Source organism: Leuresthes tenuis, unplaced genomic scaffold, assembly GCF_036924035.1.
Source record: "Leuresthes tenuis unplaced genomic scaffold, fLeuTen1.0.hap1 SCAF_2, whole genome shotgun sequence".
Classification (NCBI taxonomy): Eukaryota; Metazoa; Chordata; class Actinopteri; order Atheriniformes; family Atherinopsidae; genus Leuresthes; species Leuresthes tenuis.
Window position 1 is genome coordinate 37,117,188 of NW_027325356.1, and position 21,784 is coordinate 37,138,971.

Genomic DNA, 21,784 nt, shown 5'->3' on the forward strand with positions numbered 1-21,784 from the left:
AAACTGCTTTATATATTTTTCAAAATTTGTTCATGAAACATAAATAAGCTGAGAAACAGGTATTTTTGTAGAAACAATACTTGAAAATGGGAGCTTCAACTTTTTCAGTATGTTGGCCTTCACACTTGAATTAATCATAAATTACCGTCAGCTAACAATTTCCTCCTACCGCTCTATCTGTCCAGTTATTTATGAACTTTTTTGCTGTTTCAAAAACTGAAAAGAGAACAGTTGTCCCAGATGGAAGCTGTACTTTGTGAAGATGGATCTATCGCAATTGTGGAGTGGCAGCAGTAATAGCAGCATTGATGTGGATGCGCTCCTGCCACCATTTCAACAAGCTCTCGAGTCGACCCTGCTGATTAGAATCACTCTCCGTCTAAATCCCCACAACCTACACCCTCCCCTCTTCCCCACATCCCTGTCCGACCGGACCAAACCAGTCTGAGTCTAAAACCACTCGGGGCGAGTGCTCTGGTGGGCTGCCATGTCCTCACTGCACTCAGGAGACAAACAACCCCTTAGCTGTACTTAATGCATCCAACCAATAACATTTCAGGTGCACTCATGAAATGCTCCCTCAGTGTTGCTTCTCTCTGGAGCCTGTGCACTGTCGTTTTCTACCTGACTGATCACAGATAAAAAGCAATGTGACATCTGGCAGTCACTGAGGTTGTCTGAAACGAACTGCTGGGTTTCATAGAATAGCTGTGAGTGTATTTTCTTCCAAAATATTGATACTGTGACAAGAATAGCCTAAATCTGCTTTATGTTTTATACATATTTTGTCACTTTTTCTCATTTTTGCTTATGTTTTTGTGGAAATTCCATGGTAGCTTGTTTATTTCGGCAGGCTTTGTTATGTTTTTAGGCTATGGCATAGCTGACAGCTGACATGCTGCATATGGTAATACAAACAGTCGTGGTTTTGAAATTAATGGAAATTTATTGTCAGTTTGACCAAGGTCTTCTATTCCACGAGGGTTTATTTTCCTTCTCTTCTCTTCTTTTTCTTGTGTTTTGTCTTTTATGTTTTATTATTTATAGTATAGATTAGTTGGGACCTTTCAAATGGCTTGGGAGCCAACCTGAATAAAATGTGGTGAACAAACACAAACGGTCAGCATTCAGTGGACGGCTAAATTAGTTCTACATCTGTGATCCTCCCAGTGGAATTACTGACCTAATAACAAGCAGTAATGTCAGAGGCATTTTGTTCTCTGTGGGCAAAAAAAAAAAACCTTTTTAACCTCCTCTTCCTCCAACTTATTCAAGCACTAACATGTACACATTCACTCTCAAAAAGACAAGAGGCTCACTGGCACAAATGCACAAACCTTTCCATCGCTGCTTAACCTTTACAGTTTGCTGTGCACATTCAAATCAGTGACATGTTTAACATTGTGTGTTATATCTGTGTAATGTACTGTATGACACCATTATCAGAGTATATGTTAAGTTATATATGAGATAACATGAGCAGTGTTGTCACCATGTAGTTTGATCACTATAGAACACTACTAATGGCTTTCCAGCTTTACAGGCCTGTCTTTCAAGTTTGATCAAATTTGAAATAAATTCACAATAAATCTAAATTTAAAATGTCATCCACAATACCAAAGTGCCTCATATCTTTATATTGGAATGTTGATATCAAGTTTCTTAAGGCATTTTTACAAAGGGCCTGCTGTAGCTGACCGGGCTAAATAGCAGGCATTTAAATGATGCTAAACACCCAACATTGACCTGATATTTATATGTTGTGGCTCGACTTTGTGCAAAGTCAGTGAGTGTCCTTGCCTTTGTTCATTACAATGCCATTTACATTATGAAATCCAAGATACTGCCTAACACTGCTTTTTTTGATTCATGATTGTCATCTTGGGATGGCCTTGCTCATTAGTTCCCCTAATTTTTTGAACATCATACCAAACATAACGTTAGTTTATAATACTGAGAGGTTAACAGCACTTGTATTAGGTCAGGCTTACAGAAGATCACCCTCTGCTGAATCACATGGAAAACTATTTCTAACGGCCTGTTCTATCCACCTATATAGCTTATTATCTGAAGCAAGAACATTTACTGACCTTCAAAGTTTCCTCAAACTGATGTTGAAACCTTGAAGTAAAACTGTAATCCAAGCCTAGGCAGCTAAAACTTTGGATATTGAACTTTTTCACCATGTCATAGAAAACCAGCCATGTGCCCCTCACTAGTCTTGGCTATAGTGGTAATTTTCTCAGCTCTGTAGAACTGTTTGTTCACTCTCTCTCAAATGTTTATTAATTCTTCATGCAGTTGATTTCCCAATAAAGCTACCCTCTGCTTCTGCTACCAGTAGAACAAGTCTTATTTAGTGACAGAAATCAGGCCAATTTATATGACAAGTTGCCATACAAGTCATTTTCCATGCTGCTATTCTGCAGTTGTCCATGTAAGATAAAAGCAATGTCAGCTGTATCTATATGTAGAATTGGCAGGACATCTTTTTAACATTCATGCCAGCTGCTGTGCGGTCAGTGTACCTCTCTATCACCTATCGAACTCTGAAAAGGGCTTCTGTGTTTGTTGCATTTAATTTTTTACGTGTAAAAGTTGAGCTTGATTCCATCCTAAAGATACTAATGCTTGTCTTTCGCTGACATAATCACATGTGGCACTACAGCATCATGATTGACATGAGCATAACATTTGAAAGGGGAAGATATTGTGGATTGCCACAACACTATTTGATACTATTTCAGTCATAGACAACCTTTGTTTTTTCTTCATTAACAGTGAGTATGTTTTTTCTGTAAAATGAACTCTGTGATGGAAAAAAATTAAAGACTGCAGTTAACATGAGCAATGATGGCGAGCATAGCTAAAGAGACTTAAGATTACCACCCTTAGAAACTCAAACAGAGAAGATGTACTGGTCATACTGTTTGATTGACAGGCAAACTGTGAGAAAGGCAGTACAAAGATCTGTAAGTGAATGGTAAAAAGAATAACAGTCTCACTGATTACAGCTTATACGTTCTCTTTCTGATATACTCAGAACAGCTCCTGTCATACTGCTGCAGTTTGATAGGTGTATTATCTTCATTTCACATCAAGGCTGAATGTTGTCATTGTGTGAGGCGTCTTTTGAGGCACAAGCAGCCTCTGCGTTAATGCTCATGTCTGGCACTGAGGTCAGTCCAATGTCTTTTAAAGGCTCCCGAAAGAAGAAGCAAAGCTGAAACGACTTGATACAAACTCACGCAGACACGCGCACACTCAGGAAAATGTGCATGTATAACACTGGATATCATTTTTTTATTTGCTTTTAATTCTTTTCACAGCACGTTGTCAGTTTGAGTGACAGGTGGCAGAACATTTCAGGGTCTGTCTCCTTGCTTCCACGTGAGGCTGTCAAGAGTTTGACTGGGATCCACTCAGTCTGCAGGAGAGAGGCTGCTCCCAGGTGGTTTGCTGCTGTCTGCCTGTCTTGAAAGTGCTCTGCGTCTGCAGGGCAAGAGAGAAATAGGAGGAGGGATGGGGGTTGGAGGGGGGGGGTCCTGGTGGACCTCTCCCAGCCCGTCGTCTAGAGGATTTTACACCATTTCATCTCAAAAATGAAAATGTCACGGCTTGGTACATCTCCCCAACAATTGGAATCTGGGCCAGTGGTTTATTTATTTCATTTCCCAGCATCCTTGTATAAGCAGCACCCTCCTTCACGTAAACAGTTGTTGCGTCTTTGTCTGGCACTCTTTCTCTGTTTCTCATTCCCTCTCTTTGCATCCCCACCATCCTCAGCTAACTTTGTTTCCTTCATACAAATAATGCAGGGTTCCTGCCACCAGGTCTGCACTGATAGGGACGAGCAGTTCCAGCATGAGATGGTATGAGACCCAGGGTGAGCGGGGCACCTGGTGACAGAGGGGGAACGCCTGTGTGCAGAAGGGGGATTGCAAAGAATTGGATAGGGGGATTGGATTAGGAAGAGCTTGAGACCCAGCTGGATGGAAAAGAAAGGGAAAAAAAAACACTTCTTCACTGAGCGAGTGGGAAGAGATTGTGAGGGAGGACAAGAGAGCGAGACAGCGAGAGATGAGCAAGGAGTTTGTCCCGGAGGTACGGAGATAGATGTGCAGTACATGGTGTAATTAGCTCACGTGAATCACAGCGGCCTTGCATTTCGGGTGAGTAGGTTGTTTATGACAGTCCCACACGATGTCAAATGAAACGTGTGAAACCAAAGATGACCCATAATGACAGCCTCTTTTTTTTTTTGGCATTTTGTGTGGGCATGTCCCAAGAAATGGAGCTGTGCACGCTACAACATGAAAGAGCAATTTCACAGCTTCAAATGGCATTGGAAATTTCTCTTTTATGTGCATTCCAATTTCATACCTTCTGCCTCAGTCTGTTCAGGATTGTTGTAAGTGTTGCTACTGTATTTTAAAGTTTCTGCACATCCCAGAACGTTAGTGTGTTGCAGGCCGGGTTGCAAAGAGCTAGAGCTAGATATGGATTGTTAGTCAAAGGTTTTTAATGAAATTTAGGAGAAAAAAAATGGAATTGACCCAACAAACCAGACAAGGACACTCTTAAGACATAGGCAGTTCATCTCCATTACATTCATTACCCCCCACCCCCCACCAAACCACCACCATGTTGTGCTGTATGTGACACAGTGCTGTCTGAACTCATTAATGCAAAGCCTTCGGGAACCATTGAGTGTTGAGATGCCAAACAGGGTTAACAACCCCACATCTCTTACCCTGACATACAGTAACATGTACTAATGGCATTTTTTTGCAGGGGGGGGGGTTCACCCTGATTGTATGGAGGCTTCTGAGACATTATTAGGCTGTAATACTGCTCATATGAAGGCTATAATTATTCCTCAGATGATAATTATTGATTTTGTACTGTTTTTAATGTGCATTGATCTACAGGTTTCTCCTGATGAATAAGGCTCAGCACCCAGAGGATTTCAAAAGATGCTTCAGTGGAGCAGCTGCTAAAGCGATTTGGCTCAAATTTCTAGTGTTTGTTTATCTTTGCAGGTACTTCATCGATCGCCACACAGATCTGGAGAGGCAGTTTAACATCAATGTGGACGATGGGAAAATCACGCTGGCCAAACCGCTGGACCGGGAGACAGACATGTGGCATAACATCACTGTAACCGCTACAGAAGTCAGTAAGTAACCCTGACTCCATTCTTTCGTGCTGTGCACGTAGTGCCTCATGAATTGTAATGTCCTTTAAGTCAGCATACTATTAGACATGCACTGGCACGCATGGTTTAAAAACGGGTATCTGTAGGAAGGCACGCACCGTTCTGTCCTCCTCTGATTGACTTCATGAGCTGTCTCAGTCAAAGGAGTCACCGACCTGCTACACGTGGTCCTCTGTTCAACAATTTAACACTTTTTAAAGGAGCATTTCTTAAACGTTCTGAGAGTATAACACAAACAATTTGCATCGGAATCTGCAGAGGCATTAAACACGCTAATTTGCTGAGTTTTGATTGAATTAAACAGCTCAGTACTCAATTTGTGGAAGTGCAATAACATTAAGACATATCAAATAAACAGTTTTAAAGACAAGCTCCAGAGTGGATTGCTCCAACGCCAGCATCCATTACAGATTAAAGAACATCTGCGCACCACAAAACTCCCTGACTATGTAGAAAATCTTGCCGGCAGGGCTACATACAGCTCCAACCATATGTAAGGCTTTATTTGCATACAGATTGTTTCAGGGGGGCTGTATGATGTGATAAAGCTTAATGTACCCCTTTAAGCTATTGGAATAGAAATTTACACAGCTTATAACTTTTCTGTGTGCTTCTGCTGCATCTCTCCCTCTGTTTCTTTCTGTGTCTGTCCCGTTCTTTCTTTAATCAAAAGAAACATTTATTAATTGTAGGAATAAATCCAAGCGCAAACACTGTCGGAATGTTTTGGCTGTGCAGTAAAGACAAATCTAGCCATCGAAGCAGCCCGTCAGAGACACTGAGCATGTTTTTTTTTGATAAGCTGCTTTCCTTGTCACATTGTGCACCCATACATTGAAGGCATGTTTTCATGCTTCTTGGCAAAGTAACTGTCGTTTGAGATCGTGGCATCTCTTAGAGCACCTAATAGGAATTTGCCAAAATAAATACAGCAGTTTTGCTGTTCTTCACAGATGGAAAGTAGAAGGCGGTGCCCTCTCTGGCGTGAAAAGGAATAGATGTGTTCCTAGTTCTATCCCGATGCCATTTGCCACCCAAACGGAGGCTCGTTCTGCCGCCTCGCACCAGTTGACATCTGACTAATCAGATTCTATTCCCTGTCTGCTGCAGGGGGAAAATCACTTCTGTGAGGAGGGGCTGTGTCTCATCCTCCCTCTGTTCTAATCCATCTATCACTGTCTATCTGACTGTCAATTTCCACTCACTTCACTGTTTACCTCTTTTTCAACTCATCTCCTGGAAGAGCTGAAGACCTTGAATTTTTAAGGGGGTTCCTTACTTTAACTGAAAGGATGTAACATTTGTGCACATAGCAAAAATGTATCACAGTATAGGTGCAGAAATTGTAAGATAGTAACATTTTACTTTGCCGAGTGTTTTCTATTACAAAACCTGTAAATCTTAATATTTAGGCCTAATCGTATGGTTTTTAATCCTGACGCTAACCATTATTAATCTTTATGTAACCCTAAAATTGTCTTTTTTTATATATTTACATTAATTTATTTTATTCAATGACAGACTAAAGTTCTAAATTCTAAAGTTTAAATTGTATAACGTTACACTTGACCAACCTATTGATTACACATTCTGGAGTTAGACAGGATTGACGTAGACAGAATTCCATATTACCTGCTACTAAATGTATATTTAATTGACTTCTCTGTGGAAAATATAGCATTTAAAATCTGATAATAACATTTCTAGATCCCAGTTTAATCCTGGTTCATAAGCAATGAAATCCAGCCTGCTTTATTTTATAGCACACATGATTACAGTGTGGCCGGTACCTTATTCAGTTAGAGAGGTTTACACTAGTGCTATTTATCTGAAACTACTAGGTCATTAACGGCTTTACCTCTCTTTTACTACGTTATATCTTCTACACAAACTTTTCTGTGACTTAGATGAACATGACAGTGTTTTTAAAGTTGCTTTGGATTTGACAGATTGTGTTCAGAAAGGTTTACTGTATGTCCATCGTGTTAAGGCAATGTTCTCATTTGAAATAAAAACAAATAAATCATATAACAGAACCAAAAAACTACAAGTGCAATTGACCACAGTGACATAGCTCTCTTGGGACCAAATTAAAAATTAATTGCCTGAAAAATTGGCAATTGCTCCACTGATTAATAAATACACCAGTTCACAGTGACTCTCGAAAGGGACTGTCAGTTATCAGTGATGCATTTTTCCACTCAAAATCACCTAATTATATTGCTTTTTATTGTCTTTTTTTACTTCAGTTACCAGTGAGTCATTATTATGAATGTTTTAACTCTCATGTATTAAACATTAGAGTGTACAGGAGATTTTTGAAAGCACTTTGAAATGTTTTTGGTTTTTTTCCCTGTTGCCTAGATTCCCGTTTTGCATTGTTGATACCTGCTGAAAAAAGATTGATGTGGCTTATCACTCATCTTCTTATCAGCTAAGGAAATTAGAGGAGGGTATGAAAATGGGAAATAAAGGAAATTAAAACTAGGTCACTGAATTTACCTGCACTTTCATGTATAATCTTGTTTGTCCAACTCACTGAACACTACTTTTCTTTTCTCCTGGATTCTCCTTCTTTTGGATCTATCTATCTATATATCTATCTATCTATCTATCTATCTATCTATCTATCTATCTATCTATCTATCTATCTATCTATCTATCTATCTATCTATCTATCTATCTATCTATCTATCTATCTATCTATCTATCTATCTATCTATCTATCTATCTATCTATCTATCTATCTATCTATCTATCTATCTATCTATCTATCTATCTATCTATCTATCTATCTATCTATCTATCTATCTATCTATCTTTCTATCTATCTATCTATCTATCTATCTATCTATCTTAGGAAACCACAGTCAGATATCGAGGGCAGTTGTGGCCATCAGAGTGATGGACATTAACGACAATGCCCCTGAATTTGCCACCGAATACGAGGCATTTCTGTGTGAAAATGGAAAGCCTGGACAGGTAAGGAAAGAAATGACTCATTCATCAAAGCAGTGATCTGTCACTTTCTTACTCTCTGTCCTTCTCTTTGTCTCTCTCTCCTCCCCTGTAATGATTGGCCACAATGAATTATAGGCTATTTATTTCACTGAGAAACCACAGAGGTGGGAGTGCGGTCCTTTTTCTCTGAAACAGTTCTCTCCTCGCACAATGTGCACAGAGCAAAGGGGAAATGAGAGCAGTCAGGATTGATCAGAGTGGATCATAATTCAAGACAGTCTTTCATGTCTTCCTCCAGATGGCACAATGCTTTCCCCAGCCAAAAATCCTGGACAAGTACTTAGCATTCTCCTTCTCATCAATCGACCTCATTCAGGGGACCCGCGTACATACAATAGGAAGCTTTATTGAAAGGGCGAAAAAAAGGAAACTGAAAAAAGGGAAACTGTCCTGCAGGGCCTGAATTCTAATTTCTAATCAATCATAAAGACATATAGTTTGATAAGACCTATGATGACATATTAAAAGATAGAGCTGGGAGCCTAAAAATGTGCCAGAATAGACAGGACCTCATTGATAATAATCTCAAACCCCAGGAATGAATAGGGCATATATTTCATCAGGTGTGATCCGGCCATTTTTTCACTTAGGCAATCTGCAGTGGCAAAAACACAGTAATAACTAAGTTGCCTCTTCTAATGGCTTTGAGTCCTCCTCTGTTTATCCTATTGTCTCTGTTTTCATCACAGGTAATCCAGACTGTCAGTGCTGTTGATAAAGATGACCCAATTCAAGGACACTACTTTGACTATCGTCTAGTCCCTGAGATGCTCAACAACCCCAATTTCACCATCAAAAACAACCAAGGTGAGAAACAAAATTAATTGGTAACAAACAAAGGTTTTTTGTGGCTGAATGACTGCACGTTCTCTACATTTTTACAATGGCTTTCCAGTCTCGTCTCTAACCTGCGGCATGTTAGCCAAACCGGAGATGAAATCTGGTGGATCAGGGTAGCTCACAGTTAGTAGATATAAAACTGTCTGGACACCAGTTTCTTTTATTCCTCTCCTGTGCATTTTGAGGGAAGCTAAAAGAGTTGGATCCAAATTGCAGGGTGACTTCCTAGGAGTTGTTTCATCATGACAGATGGTCTAAAGTCTTTTTGCAAAATGTTAAATATTATACATTATTAGTAATATTACTCATTTATCTGCCATTTTTCATTGTCTGTATTCCATTCGTCTTCTTCTGCCTCCCTTCCACTACTGACTGACCAAACTGTGTTCAAAATGACGTTGTGTAACGTTTTCAGCTTGGGGCAAAAAAACCTTCATATGGTACTAGCCTTCTGTTTCGATGTTGAGGCTGCAGGCTAATTTACTGCAGGAGGAAAATACATAAAAATCAGGTCATAAAGTGGACTTCCTGTCCTCAGCTGAAAATAAAAACCTTTTACTTTTGAAATAGATACATTAGCAGGCAGGAACATAAGAAGTCAGTGCAATCACAGGAAACATAAAAATAGCTTGGGTAATATATCAGTCTTCTTTTGACGCATCAAGAGCATCTGATATTTAAAAGGCCAGAGAAAGAAAAAATACTTTTTCCTGTCAGATGTGCAAAAAGAAAAATTCTGTCAGAAAAGAGTAAACCAAAAATGAAGGATGTTTGACTCAGTATAAACTCACTGCAAAAAAAAAAAAACTGGCCTTAACTGTAAATCAGTCTGAACAGGGCCTGGCACTCTTTTTAACAGAAAACATAAAAGTATCCTAAGATAAAGAACTAGAACCTACACAACCCCCACTAGAAAAGCTCCAGAACTGAAGAACAGCCATGCATTAGACCAAACAACAAAGAGCCTTCATTTTTCCTCACTTGCCTGAAACCACAGTAAATATGTGTTGTGGTGCAGTGTACAATATATCACATACCACACTTTTCTATTATATTGTTAATTCCAAACAGAGAAGGCACCCATCCCACCATATCCCCCAGCACTTCAGCCACTGTTTCTATCTGAATTGGCAGCTGTGGGAGACACTTCAGTGAAGAGCACCAGGGTCTCTGTGAGCCTCTTTGGGCAACCTTTGTTTGTGATGATGAGGCTAATTGTAGGGATTGCGCAGTGAAGAGGTTAAGGTTTTCCTGCCATGGGGAAAATGACTGAGGTTCTCATCTATTTTATGCAATATATTGAGCACTCTTTTCAGAACACATGGGTTGTAATGTACTACAGCATTCCATTTTAAGTACCAAAGACAAAATACTCATCATGTTGCCCAAAAATGAAAAATGAACGATTCAGATTCTCTGATTTACTTAAAAATAATTAGCGTTAAAACTATAAAGCTCTCCACATTAGTAATTTGCCATTAGCTTGGCCAATAGGAGATATTGCCTCAAAAGTAACATTCAGAGACAATGCAATAACTAGTACTTCTCTGTTTGTATGCTAATCGCAGGTAATGTTTGAAACTTTACTATTACAATTTCTAGTTAAGTATTGTCAAAAACATTTTGAGACTGATATTTTTCTGAGCATTATCTGCAACTTCTTAAAGCTTCACTGGGCAGAGGGGTAATGATGGGGTATGCTTGACTGGCCAACTGCAGAACACAGCTACACTAAAGTGACTTTTAGCCATGGTTGGTAGCCTAATGAGATAGTTAATAGCATTTTAGCTGCAGTCCTGTCTTACAGTGTTGGATGATTTTCCAAACTCATCTACTTTTTTATCAACTACGTGCTCGTTTAGTTGTAATTTTTACAGTAATCTTTCATGTCAGGTTTATATGACACTCGTTCTGGCTTTGATCATGTCAATACACAGAGTGATGATCAACGCAGTGCTCTCTTCTCTGGGAAAATGAATCCACTGTAACTCCTGTCAGTATGTCCACACAGAGGCACCCTACAGCAGATGGCCTCCAGCTGCTGGCCAGAATGTGCCATGTCTACAGTAGAAGATGTAGCTCCCCAGAGCAGAAAGAGGAGATAGTACAGAGAGTATATGATAAAGGGAAAGTAGTGGATATGGTAGATAAAAAAATTATATTAAGTTTATGTTTATGTTTATGTATTTAGCAGACGCTTTTATCCAAAGCGACTTACAAATGAAGTAACTTAAGTAATCAACTTCAACATGTGCTGTGTTTTTCAGTAATATCATACAGACCTATCTGTTGTTTCTTCACTCCACACATCCATGTTGTTATAAAGTATTGCTTGTTTTGATAAAATGACTGTCCCATATAAAAAATGAACTGGTGATCTGCCCAGGATGTACCCTGCCTCTCGCCCATTAATAGGCTCCAACCCCCCCATTTGCTTAGCGATTTGCTTCCTGTTGTCGCTTCTGACTCCCGTATCATGTACTAATTAAGTACACTGAATAGCCAGCTTGAGCTCTCTAACTGACAGACAAGACACCAATGCTACATGTTGGATCAGTTGAAAAATGGAACTCAACAATGGAGAGAGAGAGATATTCACCAACGCCCAAGATGGGCCTGAGTGCCAACTAGCAGCTTGGTGTATTATGCCAACAACTATGGTTTAAGATGGTTAACTTAGCCTTTCAATCTATGAAGCCTTCAATCTGATTGTCAGAGCTGGTCTGTAGCTTATCCAACATCTGTAATACCACGTTTCAACTTCACGTCTTTCACTAAATTAATCCACTTCTTCTTCTTGTCAATGTTCCTTGGCAAATCAAGTAAGAATTCCAAGTTCTGCAAATTCTGACATTCAGAGAAAATGAAGCTACATTGGTTCACAGTTAGATGGAATGTTTGGCTCATCCAAGACTAATGGTTCATCGGAGGCCTATTTATAACACTGTGATGTTAGGGACAGGGACTTTTGATCATTTTAAATACCTACTCACTGCGTCATGAATCCCTGACTTTAGATGCACTCTAAAATCCTGAAAGAAAGAAAAAAAAAGATGAAGAGCTGTTCAACTGTGAATTTCAACATTTCAGTGCAACATTGCCCTCAATCCTTTTATATCTTTTAAGCAGCTGTTGTTCATATCAAACACAAAATAGGGTCAGTAGTGAGAAAGTTGTCCATTGGCTGGAAAGCACTTATAAATGAAGATTTTTCTCCAGACAAATTTGGACTGACTAACATGACCTCTTTCTCAAATCTTCCCATCTGAAGTTGTAAAGCATTTAAGTTGTATTGACTTGTTATCTATGAATGTTGCAGTGTTTAGCTGTCCAGATAATCCTCAGACACCTCAGAAGTTTTACTGTCATTACTGTCATTTGTAGCCTCCGACATACTGAGTTAATTATAGCCAAAATCTTTATTTAACGAAGCCTCTGCTTTTGACAGGGTGACAGTGAATATTTCAGTGTACATCAGTACCCAAAAGTCAGTAGTTCAAACACTTCATGTGGCCTAAAACACAAAGGACATTAAAACCAGCATTCTTATAACAGTGAACGCTGTCTGTTTGAAAGTTATCTACACAGCTATCCCACTCTTTGAGGATACGACTCCTTCTGCGGATGGGCTGACAATCAGGAAATGCTCAGTTGTATTTCTATCACCAATATTAGCCAAGGAAATGAGAATGACCCGTATACAAGGACGTGTCCTGATAGTTTACTATAGTGTAGTTGATTCTTGGATGCTCAGTATGCGCTGCCAAATGATCCAAAAGATGTAGGACATATTGGTGCTCACAAAGCAGAGCATACCACTTAGTTGCAGCATTTGTAAAAAAAATAATACATCTGAGCATATGTTCACATCAATTACAGATTGTGCAAAGCAAGTGATTCTATCACAAAGCATTCCATCTTTTGATTAAGTTTGCTCTGTCAGTACAGACGTCTCACCATGGCGCTTTTCTTTATCCTGTATAGTTCTTATTTTCCCTCCGTCTTCAGTGTACCCTCAAGCAATGAGGCAAAGGTTAGACTATCAGACATCTTGTACATTTTCAATAAGATCACCAGGAGTAGATTCTTATGGGAATGCAAGTGTTTGATAAAGTGAGCAGGGTAAGGAGTGCCAGCTAATGAGCAGACAACTTCACAGAAGTGTCATCAAAGAGCAGCTGGCACCTTTCTGGGTCGACGTGTGCCACATCTTCTTAGCCAGTGTCGCCTGCCATGGTCCCTTCATTTCCTCAGATTTCTAAAGAGAAATAGCAAACTTGGGCTGGTCTTCCTTCAGAATTAAATATCACTGCTGAGAGAGCAAAGAAGGACAAAAGGAAGCCATTTACAGCAATGGAATATGAGAATGCTAAAAAGCCAAGTGATGATTGATATGAAATTAGTTTACCCTCATGCTGCACTGATCTTCACACAGTTTATTAATGGGAATTCAGTCTGTCGCCACCATAAATAATAATGGACAACCCTAGCAAAAATTAATTGCTGGATTTACCTCTGTTTGACAGACAATTCAATCAGTGTTTTAGCCAAGCACGATACCTTCAGACGACAGAAACAGGAGATGTACTTCCTGCCCATCATTGTGACAGACAACGGGAATCCACCGATGAGCAGCACCAACACCTTGACCATCAGAGTCTGTGGGTGCAGCAAAGATGGAATTGTTCAATCTTGCAATGTGGAAGCCTACGTTTTACCTATTGGGCTAAGTATGGGGGCTCTCATTGCCATCCTGGCCTGCATTATACTCCTGTTGGGTGAGTTAATGAGTTTTTTTTTTTTTGTTTTTACATTTTACTGTCTTGAACCTGACCTTTATGAATGATCTTCATGTACTGAACAGAAAATCCACTTGTTAAAAGCTTGACCAAGATCTTCTTCTTTTATCTTTTTATCCCCCTTTTTTCCCTATCTTTCTTTCTGATAGTAATAGTAGTACTATTTGTGACACTGAGGAGACATAAGAATGAGCCTCTTATTATCAAGGATGACGAAGATGTTCGAGAGAATATTATACGATACGATGATGAAGGAGGCGGTGAAGAGGACACAGAAGCATTTGACATTGCCACGCTGCAGAACCCGGACGGCATCAATGGTTACCTACCACGTAAGGACATCAAGCCTGACTTGCAGTTTATGCCACGGGCGGGCCAGCACTCAGGGCCAAATGGCGTGGACGTGGATGAATTCATAAACGTACGGCTCCATGAGGCAGACAATGATCCAACAGCACCGCCTTATGACTCCATCCAGATCTATGGATACGAGGGCCGAGGATCCATTGCCGGCTCCCTCAGCTCACTGGAGACAGCGTCATCAGACTCAGATCAGAACTATGACTATCTCAGAGAGTGGGGCCCACGCTTCAGAAGACTTGGGGAGCTCTACTCTGTGGGTGAGAGCGACCGTGAGACCTGACCTTTGATTTGTTAGGAAAAAGACTTTTGAGATTTTTTTTCCGTCCACATACTTGTGTATTAAACGCTAGGGGGTTGGCTGGCTTTTAGAAACAAGTGTCTAAAAGAAAAAAAGAACTGTTAATAATGAGGGGAGGCCACCTTTTTGTATTCTTTTTAGAGTGAGATATAGCAGTTGTCATCCACTACGTCAAGCGCATTGTAACTGTTGAGCAAAACAATGTCTTTATTAGGAGATCTATGATTCTTGTGGAGTGTAACTTAGATTCAGTTGTGGAGTGTCTAGCAGTATTTTGGGTGTTAGTCATTTACTGTGACTGCCAGTAGCAGAAAAATACTGGCATCTCTGGTAGTTACCCAATGAATGGAAATTGTTGGGTTCTCTGAAGCTTAAATGGACACCATACTCCAAGGACACCAAGATGGAACTATAGAAGCTGCAGAATGACTCTTCATACATCTCCCTAAACCAATAGGCTGATGAATGAAGGGACACTAAATGAAAATGAAAAAGCAATATGTGGTCTACATTACAAAGATGAATGTATATGGTCTGGGGAAAAAAGAAAAAAAATGCAAAAGGACAAAGCAGTATTGGCTTTAAAGTAAATTTGTCATAATTTGATATGTTCTCTGGTGGCCACATTTATAAACTATCTAAAGCCCAGAGAGGCTTGCTTTATACAACTCTTTGTATTTACATGCTACAAGTGTGGGTCACGAGTGTTATTAGCCTATAAAAGACTGATGTAAAGACAAAAAAGAGAAATGTAGAAACTCTGAGGCCTTCTTTTTACAGAAGCAACATTAAATACAATTGTAATCTACTGTTTTTTGACAAGAGATGTGTTGATTCTTCATTACTGTTCTATCAGTTTTTGTATATCTGTTCTTAAGTATTTTTTTCTGTGCTGACTTTGAAGTGAGTGTGCTTAGATTATTTCACATTCAGCTTTTTTCAACCACTTGAACATTATTTCTTAATAGCCAAACCATATCATGAATTCAATGCAGTTTGTGATATAGACTAGATGCAAGCAGGCAAACAAGAGCGCCAAGTTACTCAAATAATACAGATTGACTAAATAATTGGGACTGTGGGACAGGGACTTTTCTTAGACATGCTAATTCTGTGTAAAATACAGCTCGTACTATATTCTGGGGTGCAGCCAGTAAGCTTCTGAGCACAATGGTCCAATTTAAACCGAAGTATGTGATTCCCTCTAAACATCAAACCCCATTTAGGAAACACAGATTGCATTAGCCCAAGAAAAATGAGAACAGAAATTGAGACCATGTGCACATTGTGCTTACACTGTATGATACCAATAAAAAAAAAAGAATTGTACTGTACATAGAGTTACTGCTAACGTCATTAGCTTTCAATGAGGTGGTAGGTTTTGTCTCTGCACGTTAGCTCTTGCACATAATGACAATTTCAATGGCACTACAGCTGTGTGCATACTCAGTTTGTACTGATACAGTATTATGGCAGTTCTCAGTAGACTAATCAATATATATGGAATAGTCCTACAAGCAGATCATATTTTCTACTGTGCTTTAATGCTTATAAATGTGTATGTTCAATTATTTACTCCCTGTACTGTAATCTAAGATACCCTGTATTGTTTCCTACTTTGTGAAATATATTTTTATAAATATTGCTGCATAGTCGTGATTCTTTATTTCTAAATTCCGGTGAGAGGATATCGACGATGAAAAAGATTACGGCTGATGAATGAATTCACCTCAGAAACTTGTGTCACAGACAATGTGACAAGCTTAATCGATGCTATGAATGTATTATCAATATGCATTTTGCAAGTTCCAAAAATTTATGATCGTACAATACAAACTGCTCTCCTGAACTTCAATACCTTTACTACTATATAAGAATATATAGACTATGAATACACCAAAAAAGGTTCTCCCTGTTCCTCAGTATCAGTAGGTCAGTTTGGCAGTCTTGGACTTCAAACTCACTTGATTAATTTCTCTAATTATAACTTTTGACTGAATCTGCACCCCAAAAGCAGCAACATAATATGAATACATGCTATGAAGAACAAAAAAGGAAAAATGCTATTTATTCTCATTTTCCTGCAGAGTCTCTGTTGCTTAAAAAGGGGCCAGGTTTTAGGACAGCGTTGCATTCGTAAAGTTGCTGTTTGCCTGTTCAAGAAAAGATGCTGCCTTAGAGATATGATTTACCTGTTAAACATCATCATGATGTTCAAGTCAATTTTGAGCAGAAAGTAGCTAAAAATTTTGCATAATTGAGCACGGTTCCATACCACTAGAAAAATAACAAATCATATCGATAGTCTGAACAAAACCAGACTTTTAGAACACTTGTAAATGTGTTAGTCCAACCAAATTCTTACGTATCAAAGCTCTGAACTTATACACCCAGATAATGCGGCCAGGGCACTTATGCATGTATATGCTCAACTAGATGCAAGCTGGCATCTGTGCTCCACACATGCTCTAAAGTTGAACCTCTTTGGTTAAAGTCTATAGATTATAATACATTATCTCACTCTCTCTCATTCACAGATGGCTAAGAAATTTCCCTGTGATTGAAAATCACACTATACGTCAACTCAACTTACAGACTGTCATTCTGCTCTAATTAAAATCCTGATTTTATAACCAGTGTCATCTGACAAAATTAACTTAGTTACAGGCAGAGTCTGTGAAGTGAATTCGGCTGTATTTATATGTATGATCTGTCACAGAGAAAGTTAGCCTTAATGCCTTAATGTTTTCTCACACAGTCCACAGTGGCGTGGCATAGGACATACTCCAGACAATAACTCGATTCTGCTCCACTGCATGTATATACGGACAAGGATGGTGCATGTAACTGTACCAATGGAAAGTCATGAGGCTATGTCACCCTGATCAGAACAATCTCACTTTTATATTACGTATAATAGCTACATTGGACAACAGCACAATATGTGGCAGTTTTACAATGAAAGTAGGAAAATTATTAAAAATGATTAACTATCATCTGCCTTTTAGAATTGTAACATGTCTACTTCCCAGGCCTTGAGAACTTCATATACAGACACTTTATATGAAAGATTATTTTGTACAGCTATAATATGTTCAAAAATACTTACAAGGATGTAGGAGAGGGTGGGGGTTGGTGTTATATAGTGGATTTTAATTCCACAGAATCAAGTTTCAACACCATTTGATCCAATATTGACCAAGGATTTTTCACCTTTCAGCTCTCCTATCAGTCACTGTTTGTTAGGGTTTGGTTAGCTTTAAAAAAAGCATGGTTCCAGGTTGGCTTCATGTGGCTTGAACAGTTTCCTCTACAAAATATTTGTAAAACGAAAACCTCACATCTCCCAATTTCTGCATCTTCATGTAGACAAAATCATGTTTTGGACATGTGGACAAACAAACCCACCATGTCTCCGTATGAGACCTGATCTATTTAAGATGTTGTAGGCTTTTTAAATGTGGTCACAACGGTGACCAAAGATGAAATCAATAAGCACTGCAAAGGAAGAATGTCTTGTTGGCACCAAGTTGTAACTGTCCATGATAGTGTACAGCCTCCACATTTTTTAACTACACACGACAGACTCATAACATCAATCTGACCAGTGAAGCCATCTGTTATTTCCCGAGTCTTGGAGATTACGTTGAGGTTATTGTGTATTAATAATGATTTGTTGTTCCCAGCTTAGAGGAACATATACCCAAGGAGATGAAGATTTACATGAGAAAGTCTTGCACAATGTTAATTAGTCTGAATGTAAACTGAGGTATTATGTTACAGTAATACCCATCTGCCTCTGTCTTATTTATTTCTTTTGAGTACAGAAGATTAGATATAATGCTATTTCCAATTTTCTTGCCTTTATTATTTTCCCTTTCCTTTTCATGTACCTCCTTTTGAACATTATATCCTCTTTGTTAAACTTGTTGAAAGATTATACTTTTATAGGGCTTTATTTGATACAAAGGTTTCTCATAAGTAACAAAGGCTTTTGATCGTATCAATTACTGACAGTGCCTCCCTGAACTGAGGCGCACAAAATCCCTTTAATCCACATATGCTTATATATAGAGCTTTTACAATAGTACGCTCACACATATACAGTTCATAGGCTAAAGCTGGTGGTAATGAAAACTGTGACATAGATTATTAGAATATTAGAATCAGCAACATCAGGTTTTATAAGTATGATCCCCTCATTCACTTTGCAGCATACATCTGCCTAATTTCTTTAGACTTACTAAAGTGGTGTTGGTGTCTAAGTTGCTTTTGGCCTCTGGGACTGGAAGTGTTGGAAAACCCTGAGACTATTATCTTTATGCACCTGATCCATTAGTCAAAAATCAGCCATGGACCACATTTTAACCACCTAATATCTCCAGCTAAATGACAGCACAAATTGTTTCTCAAATTCTGGAACCCTGGAACCCCCCCCCCCACACACACACACACTGTTGCATATGGCTGCAGGTCTGACAGAGGTTTCCTAACTAGACAGTAAATCAAATTACCTACTCATTTTTGTAACGTAATGGAAGTGTCCCGCGGGTGACAACCTTGTGCTTGTTGTTCCCCGCTGATATGTGCCAGATACTTTATGGCAGCCCTGTGGCTCCAGCTCATATGGTGTAGAAACTGTAATTACCATTGCTTGGCAGAGATGCCCTCAATTAAGAACAAACTTTGGTGAATTTAAGAAACTTAAGAAAATATGTCTTCCATTCTGAACACATGTTACTCTCTTAACACTCATTCATCTTTCTCTTTTTATATAATATCGTTGGATTGTTTATGATACAAAGATGAAGGAGGCTGCGGATGTCTTCTGACCCCTGCTTCTCTCGCTCTGTGTTTCCTACACATACTTTGGCCCTTTCAAGTACCCATCAGGTGCATAGCACATGGCATATTAATTATATTTTGCTCAAAGCTCCAGAAATTCACCAGTCCTCCTGAGCTGAAATTATATCTGGCCCTCAGGTTCACTTTCCGCCAATTAGTTTGTGGTAATTCTATTAAATGCTAATTTAGCAATGTGCGCCATGTAAGTTTGCAATCAACAAAAGAACCCATAGTTGTAAAACAGAACTATTGTACAAATAAAAGCTTCAGGTATTATGTTTTATGTATCATATTAATTAGCTAATAAATTATTAGTTACAGTTTCCATGTATACATACACATATGAGTGTGTGCATGATTTACTATTCTTTTATATGTGTAAATGTTAGTTAATTTTAATTTTTAGTCCATATCGAAACATCATTATCAATATAAATCAACGGTAGTTCTAATTTCAAAGCAGCATAATGATTAGTTACAGCTTGTTGATAGTATGATTAGGAACACACTTTGTAACATAAGATGGAAAAAATATGATTCAAAGAGAGAAACTAAAATAAACTGTGTTAGAGGGTGATGAAATTATATGAAATGTTATGCACAAAAGCGAAAGGTACAGAGACATGGGAGAACTCACTGGTGATCAGACCATATTGTGACGTTGTAATTTCAAGGAGTTGATTATGCCTTGACTTGTGAAGGAAAATCCCCCCATGGTGGTGGAGTGGTTGTTAAGAATGATTACAAGGATCTGGATCAATGTGATGTTGTGCAGGACTACTGATGAGCTCAATGGAAATCCTTGTAGTCTGATGAAACTTGAGGTGAGAGGGGTGAAGGAGCGTTGCACGAATTTGCCTCTGAAATTCCAGTAGCAGAGAAGGGAGTCATTTTTACACCAACAGCAATGCAGTGATCGAAGGGAGCTTCATTATGAGGAACACAGTAAAGAGCTGATGAGTATTAAAAAATCCTTTAAAAAATCAGTTTTTAAAAAGTAGCTGAGTTGCTACAGTAAGCTAAATGAAAACAGGTATTCTGTTTCTTTAATACTTTTTGAACTTTCAGCATTTCAGTACTGAAAATTTCAAAGCCCCAGCAAATTGAATTCAAGCTGCATCACAAGACCTCTCCAGAGATGGGCGAAAAAAACTTCTTTAAATGAAACCTATATTCTTTGGAGTATTTATCTATTTTTCACTGTGTTTACAAGATACATATAGAAATATACTAAGTAATATAGCAATATAATAGAATAGAATAGAATATGTCTTTATTGTCATTGTCACAGGTACAACGAAATAAAAAAAATTGTGATGCTTTTTTATGCTCAAACATTCATTAATACTCTTTCTTCATATGACAGAGGACACAGATGAATAGCATGTCTGAGAGTGATATAATTGTGACAGAAAAAGGATGGACAGTCATATTCTAGGTCTGTAATAATGATTTTCAACTTAGTTGTGTCAAGTTTCCGTAAATTCAATTATTTAATAACCAGATCTGAACCTTATCTGAATAGTTGGTGGTTGATTTAGGGAGACATATAAAGCTGTCTCATCTGTGTATGAATTGGAATTAAAATAATTTGCATGGATTATATGTATAAGAAGAAAAAGAGGGGGCATAGGGCTGACCCCTGAGGAAGTCCAGTGAATAACGATTCCATGCAAGATCTTCAGTCACCAATTGCATCACTAAAATTCCTTTAGTGGAGAGATGAATAAAACCAGTCTTAACACATAGCCAGAAATGGACGAGGATTCAATAATTCAATTATCTATATTATCAAAGGCAACTGTAAGAGCGGGGAGGCTTAAAAAGAAGAGGGACAAGAGAGCCGATAAAAATGATAAAAATAATGATGTATTATTGGTACAGCACATATCATAACAATGTTACTTAGTGCTTTACAAGAGGAATAAAATGGGGGAGTCTTGACTGATATCTGTGTACTGATGAGTTGCTGAAGTCAAGGTGATAATAACATAATAGAATTCATAACTTTGTGTGCAGCTGAAACACATTCCAATTTTTAATTGTTGTTTGCTGGAAAAAATAAATCTTACATACATACAAACTGTGTCTTAAATGTATGTTGATGTGTGCATTTCTAGAACCTTGAAAGGTAAAAAAAAATGCATGTGTCTCTCCAGTTTGTAATGGGTTAAGAAAAGGAGTCTAACCTTTAAATTACACAGTCCATGTACACACATGTATTTCCACTGTGAAGGTATGCATGCATGTGTTTGGACTGTGGCAGGAAAGCTAAACACCTGGAGAAAACAGGCTCAGCAATGATGATAATGAGTAAAATTACCTATATATAGGTAATGTAATTCACAACAATGCATTGTAGTAGTTCATTATCCCTAAAACATAGTGTACTGCTGCATA

The 21,784-nt window shown here is 38.5% G+C and overlaps 1 protein-coding gene across 2 annotated transcripts in view; it reads left to right on the plus strand.

Annotated features, from left to right (window-relative positions):
* The window catches only part of cdh8 (cadherin 8), a 102,929-nt gene extending 86,748 nt beyond the window's left edge, over nucleotides 1-16,181 (plus strand). The window contains exons 8-12 of one of the 2 annotated variants that reach the window (XM_072381001.1): nucleotides 5,043-5,179; nucleotides 8,079-8,200; nucleotides 8,929-9,046; nucleotides 13,606-13,857; nucleotides 14,034-16,181. In XM_072381001.1, the coding sequence (XP_072237102.1) occupies nucleotides 5,043-5,179; nucleotides 8,079-8,200; nucleotides 8,929-9,046; nucleotides 13,606-13,857; nucleotides 14,034-14,521 (1,117 nt within the window). In that variant the 3' untranslated portion in view covers nucleotides 14,522-16,181. Of the gene's footprint in view, nucleotides 1-5,042; nucleotides 5,180-8,078; nucleotides 8,201-8,928; nucleotides 9,047-13,605; nucleotides 13,858-14,027 lie in introns of both variants that reach the window. The other variant, XM_072381000.1, reaches the window with a different exon arrangement.
* The last annotated feature ends 5,603 nt before the right edge of the window (nucleotides 16,182-21,784 follow it).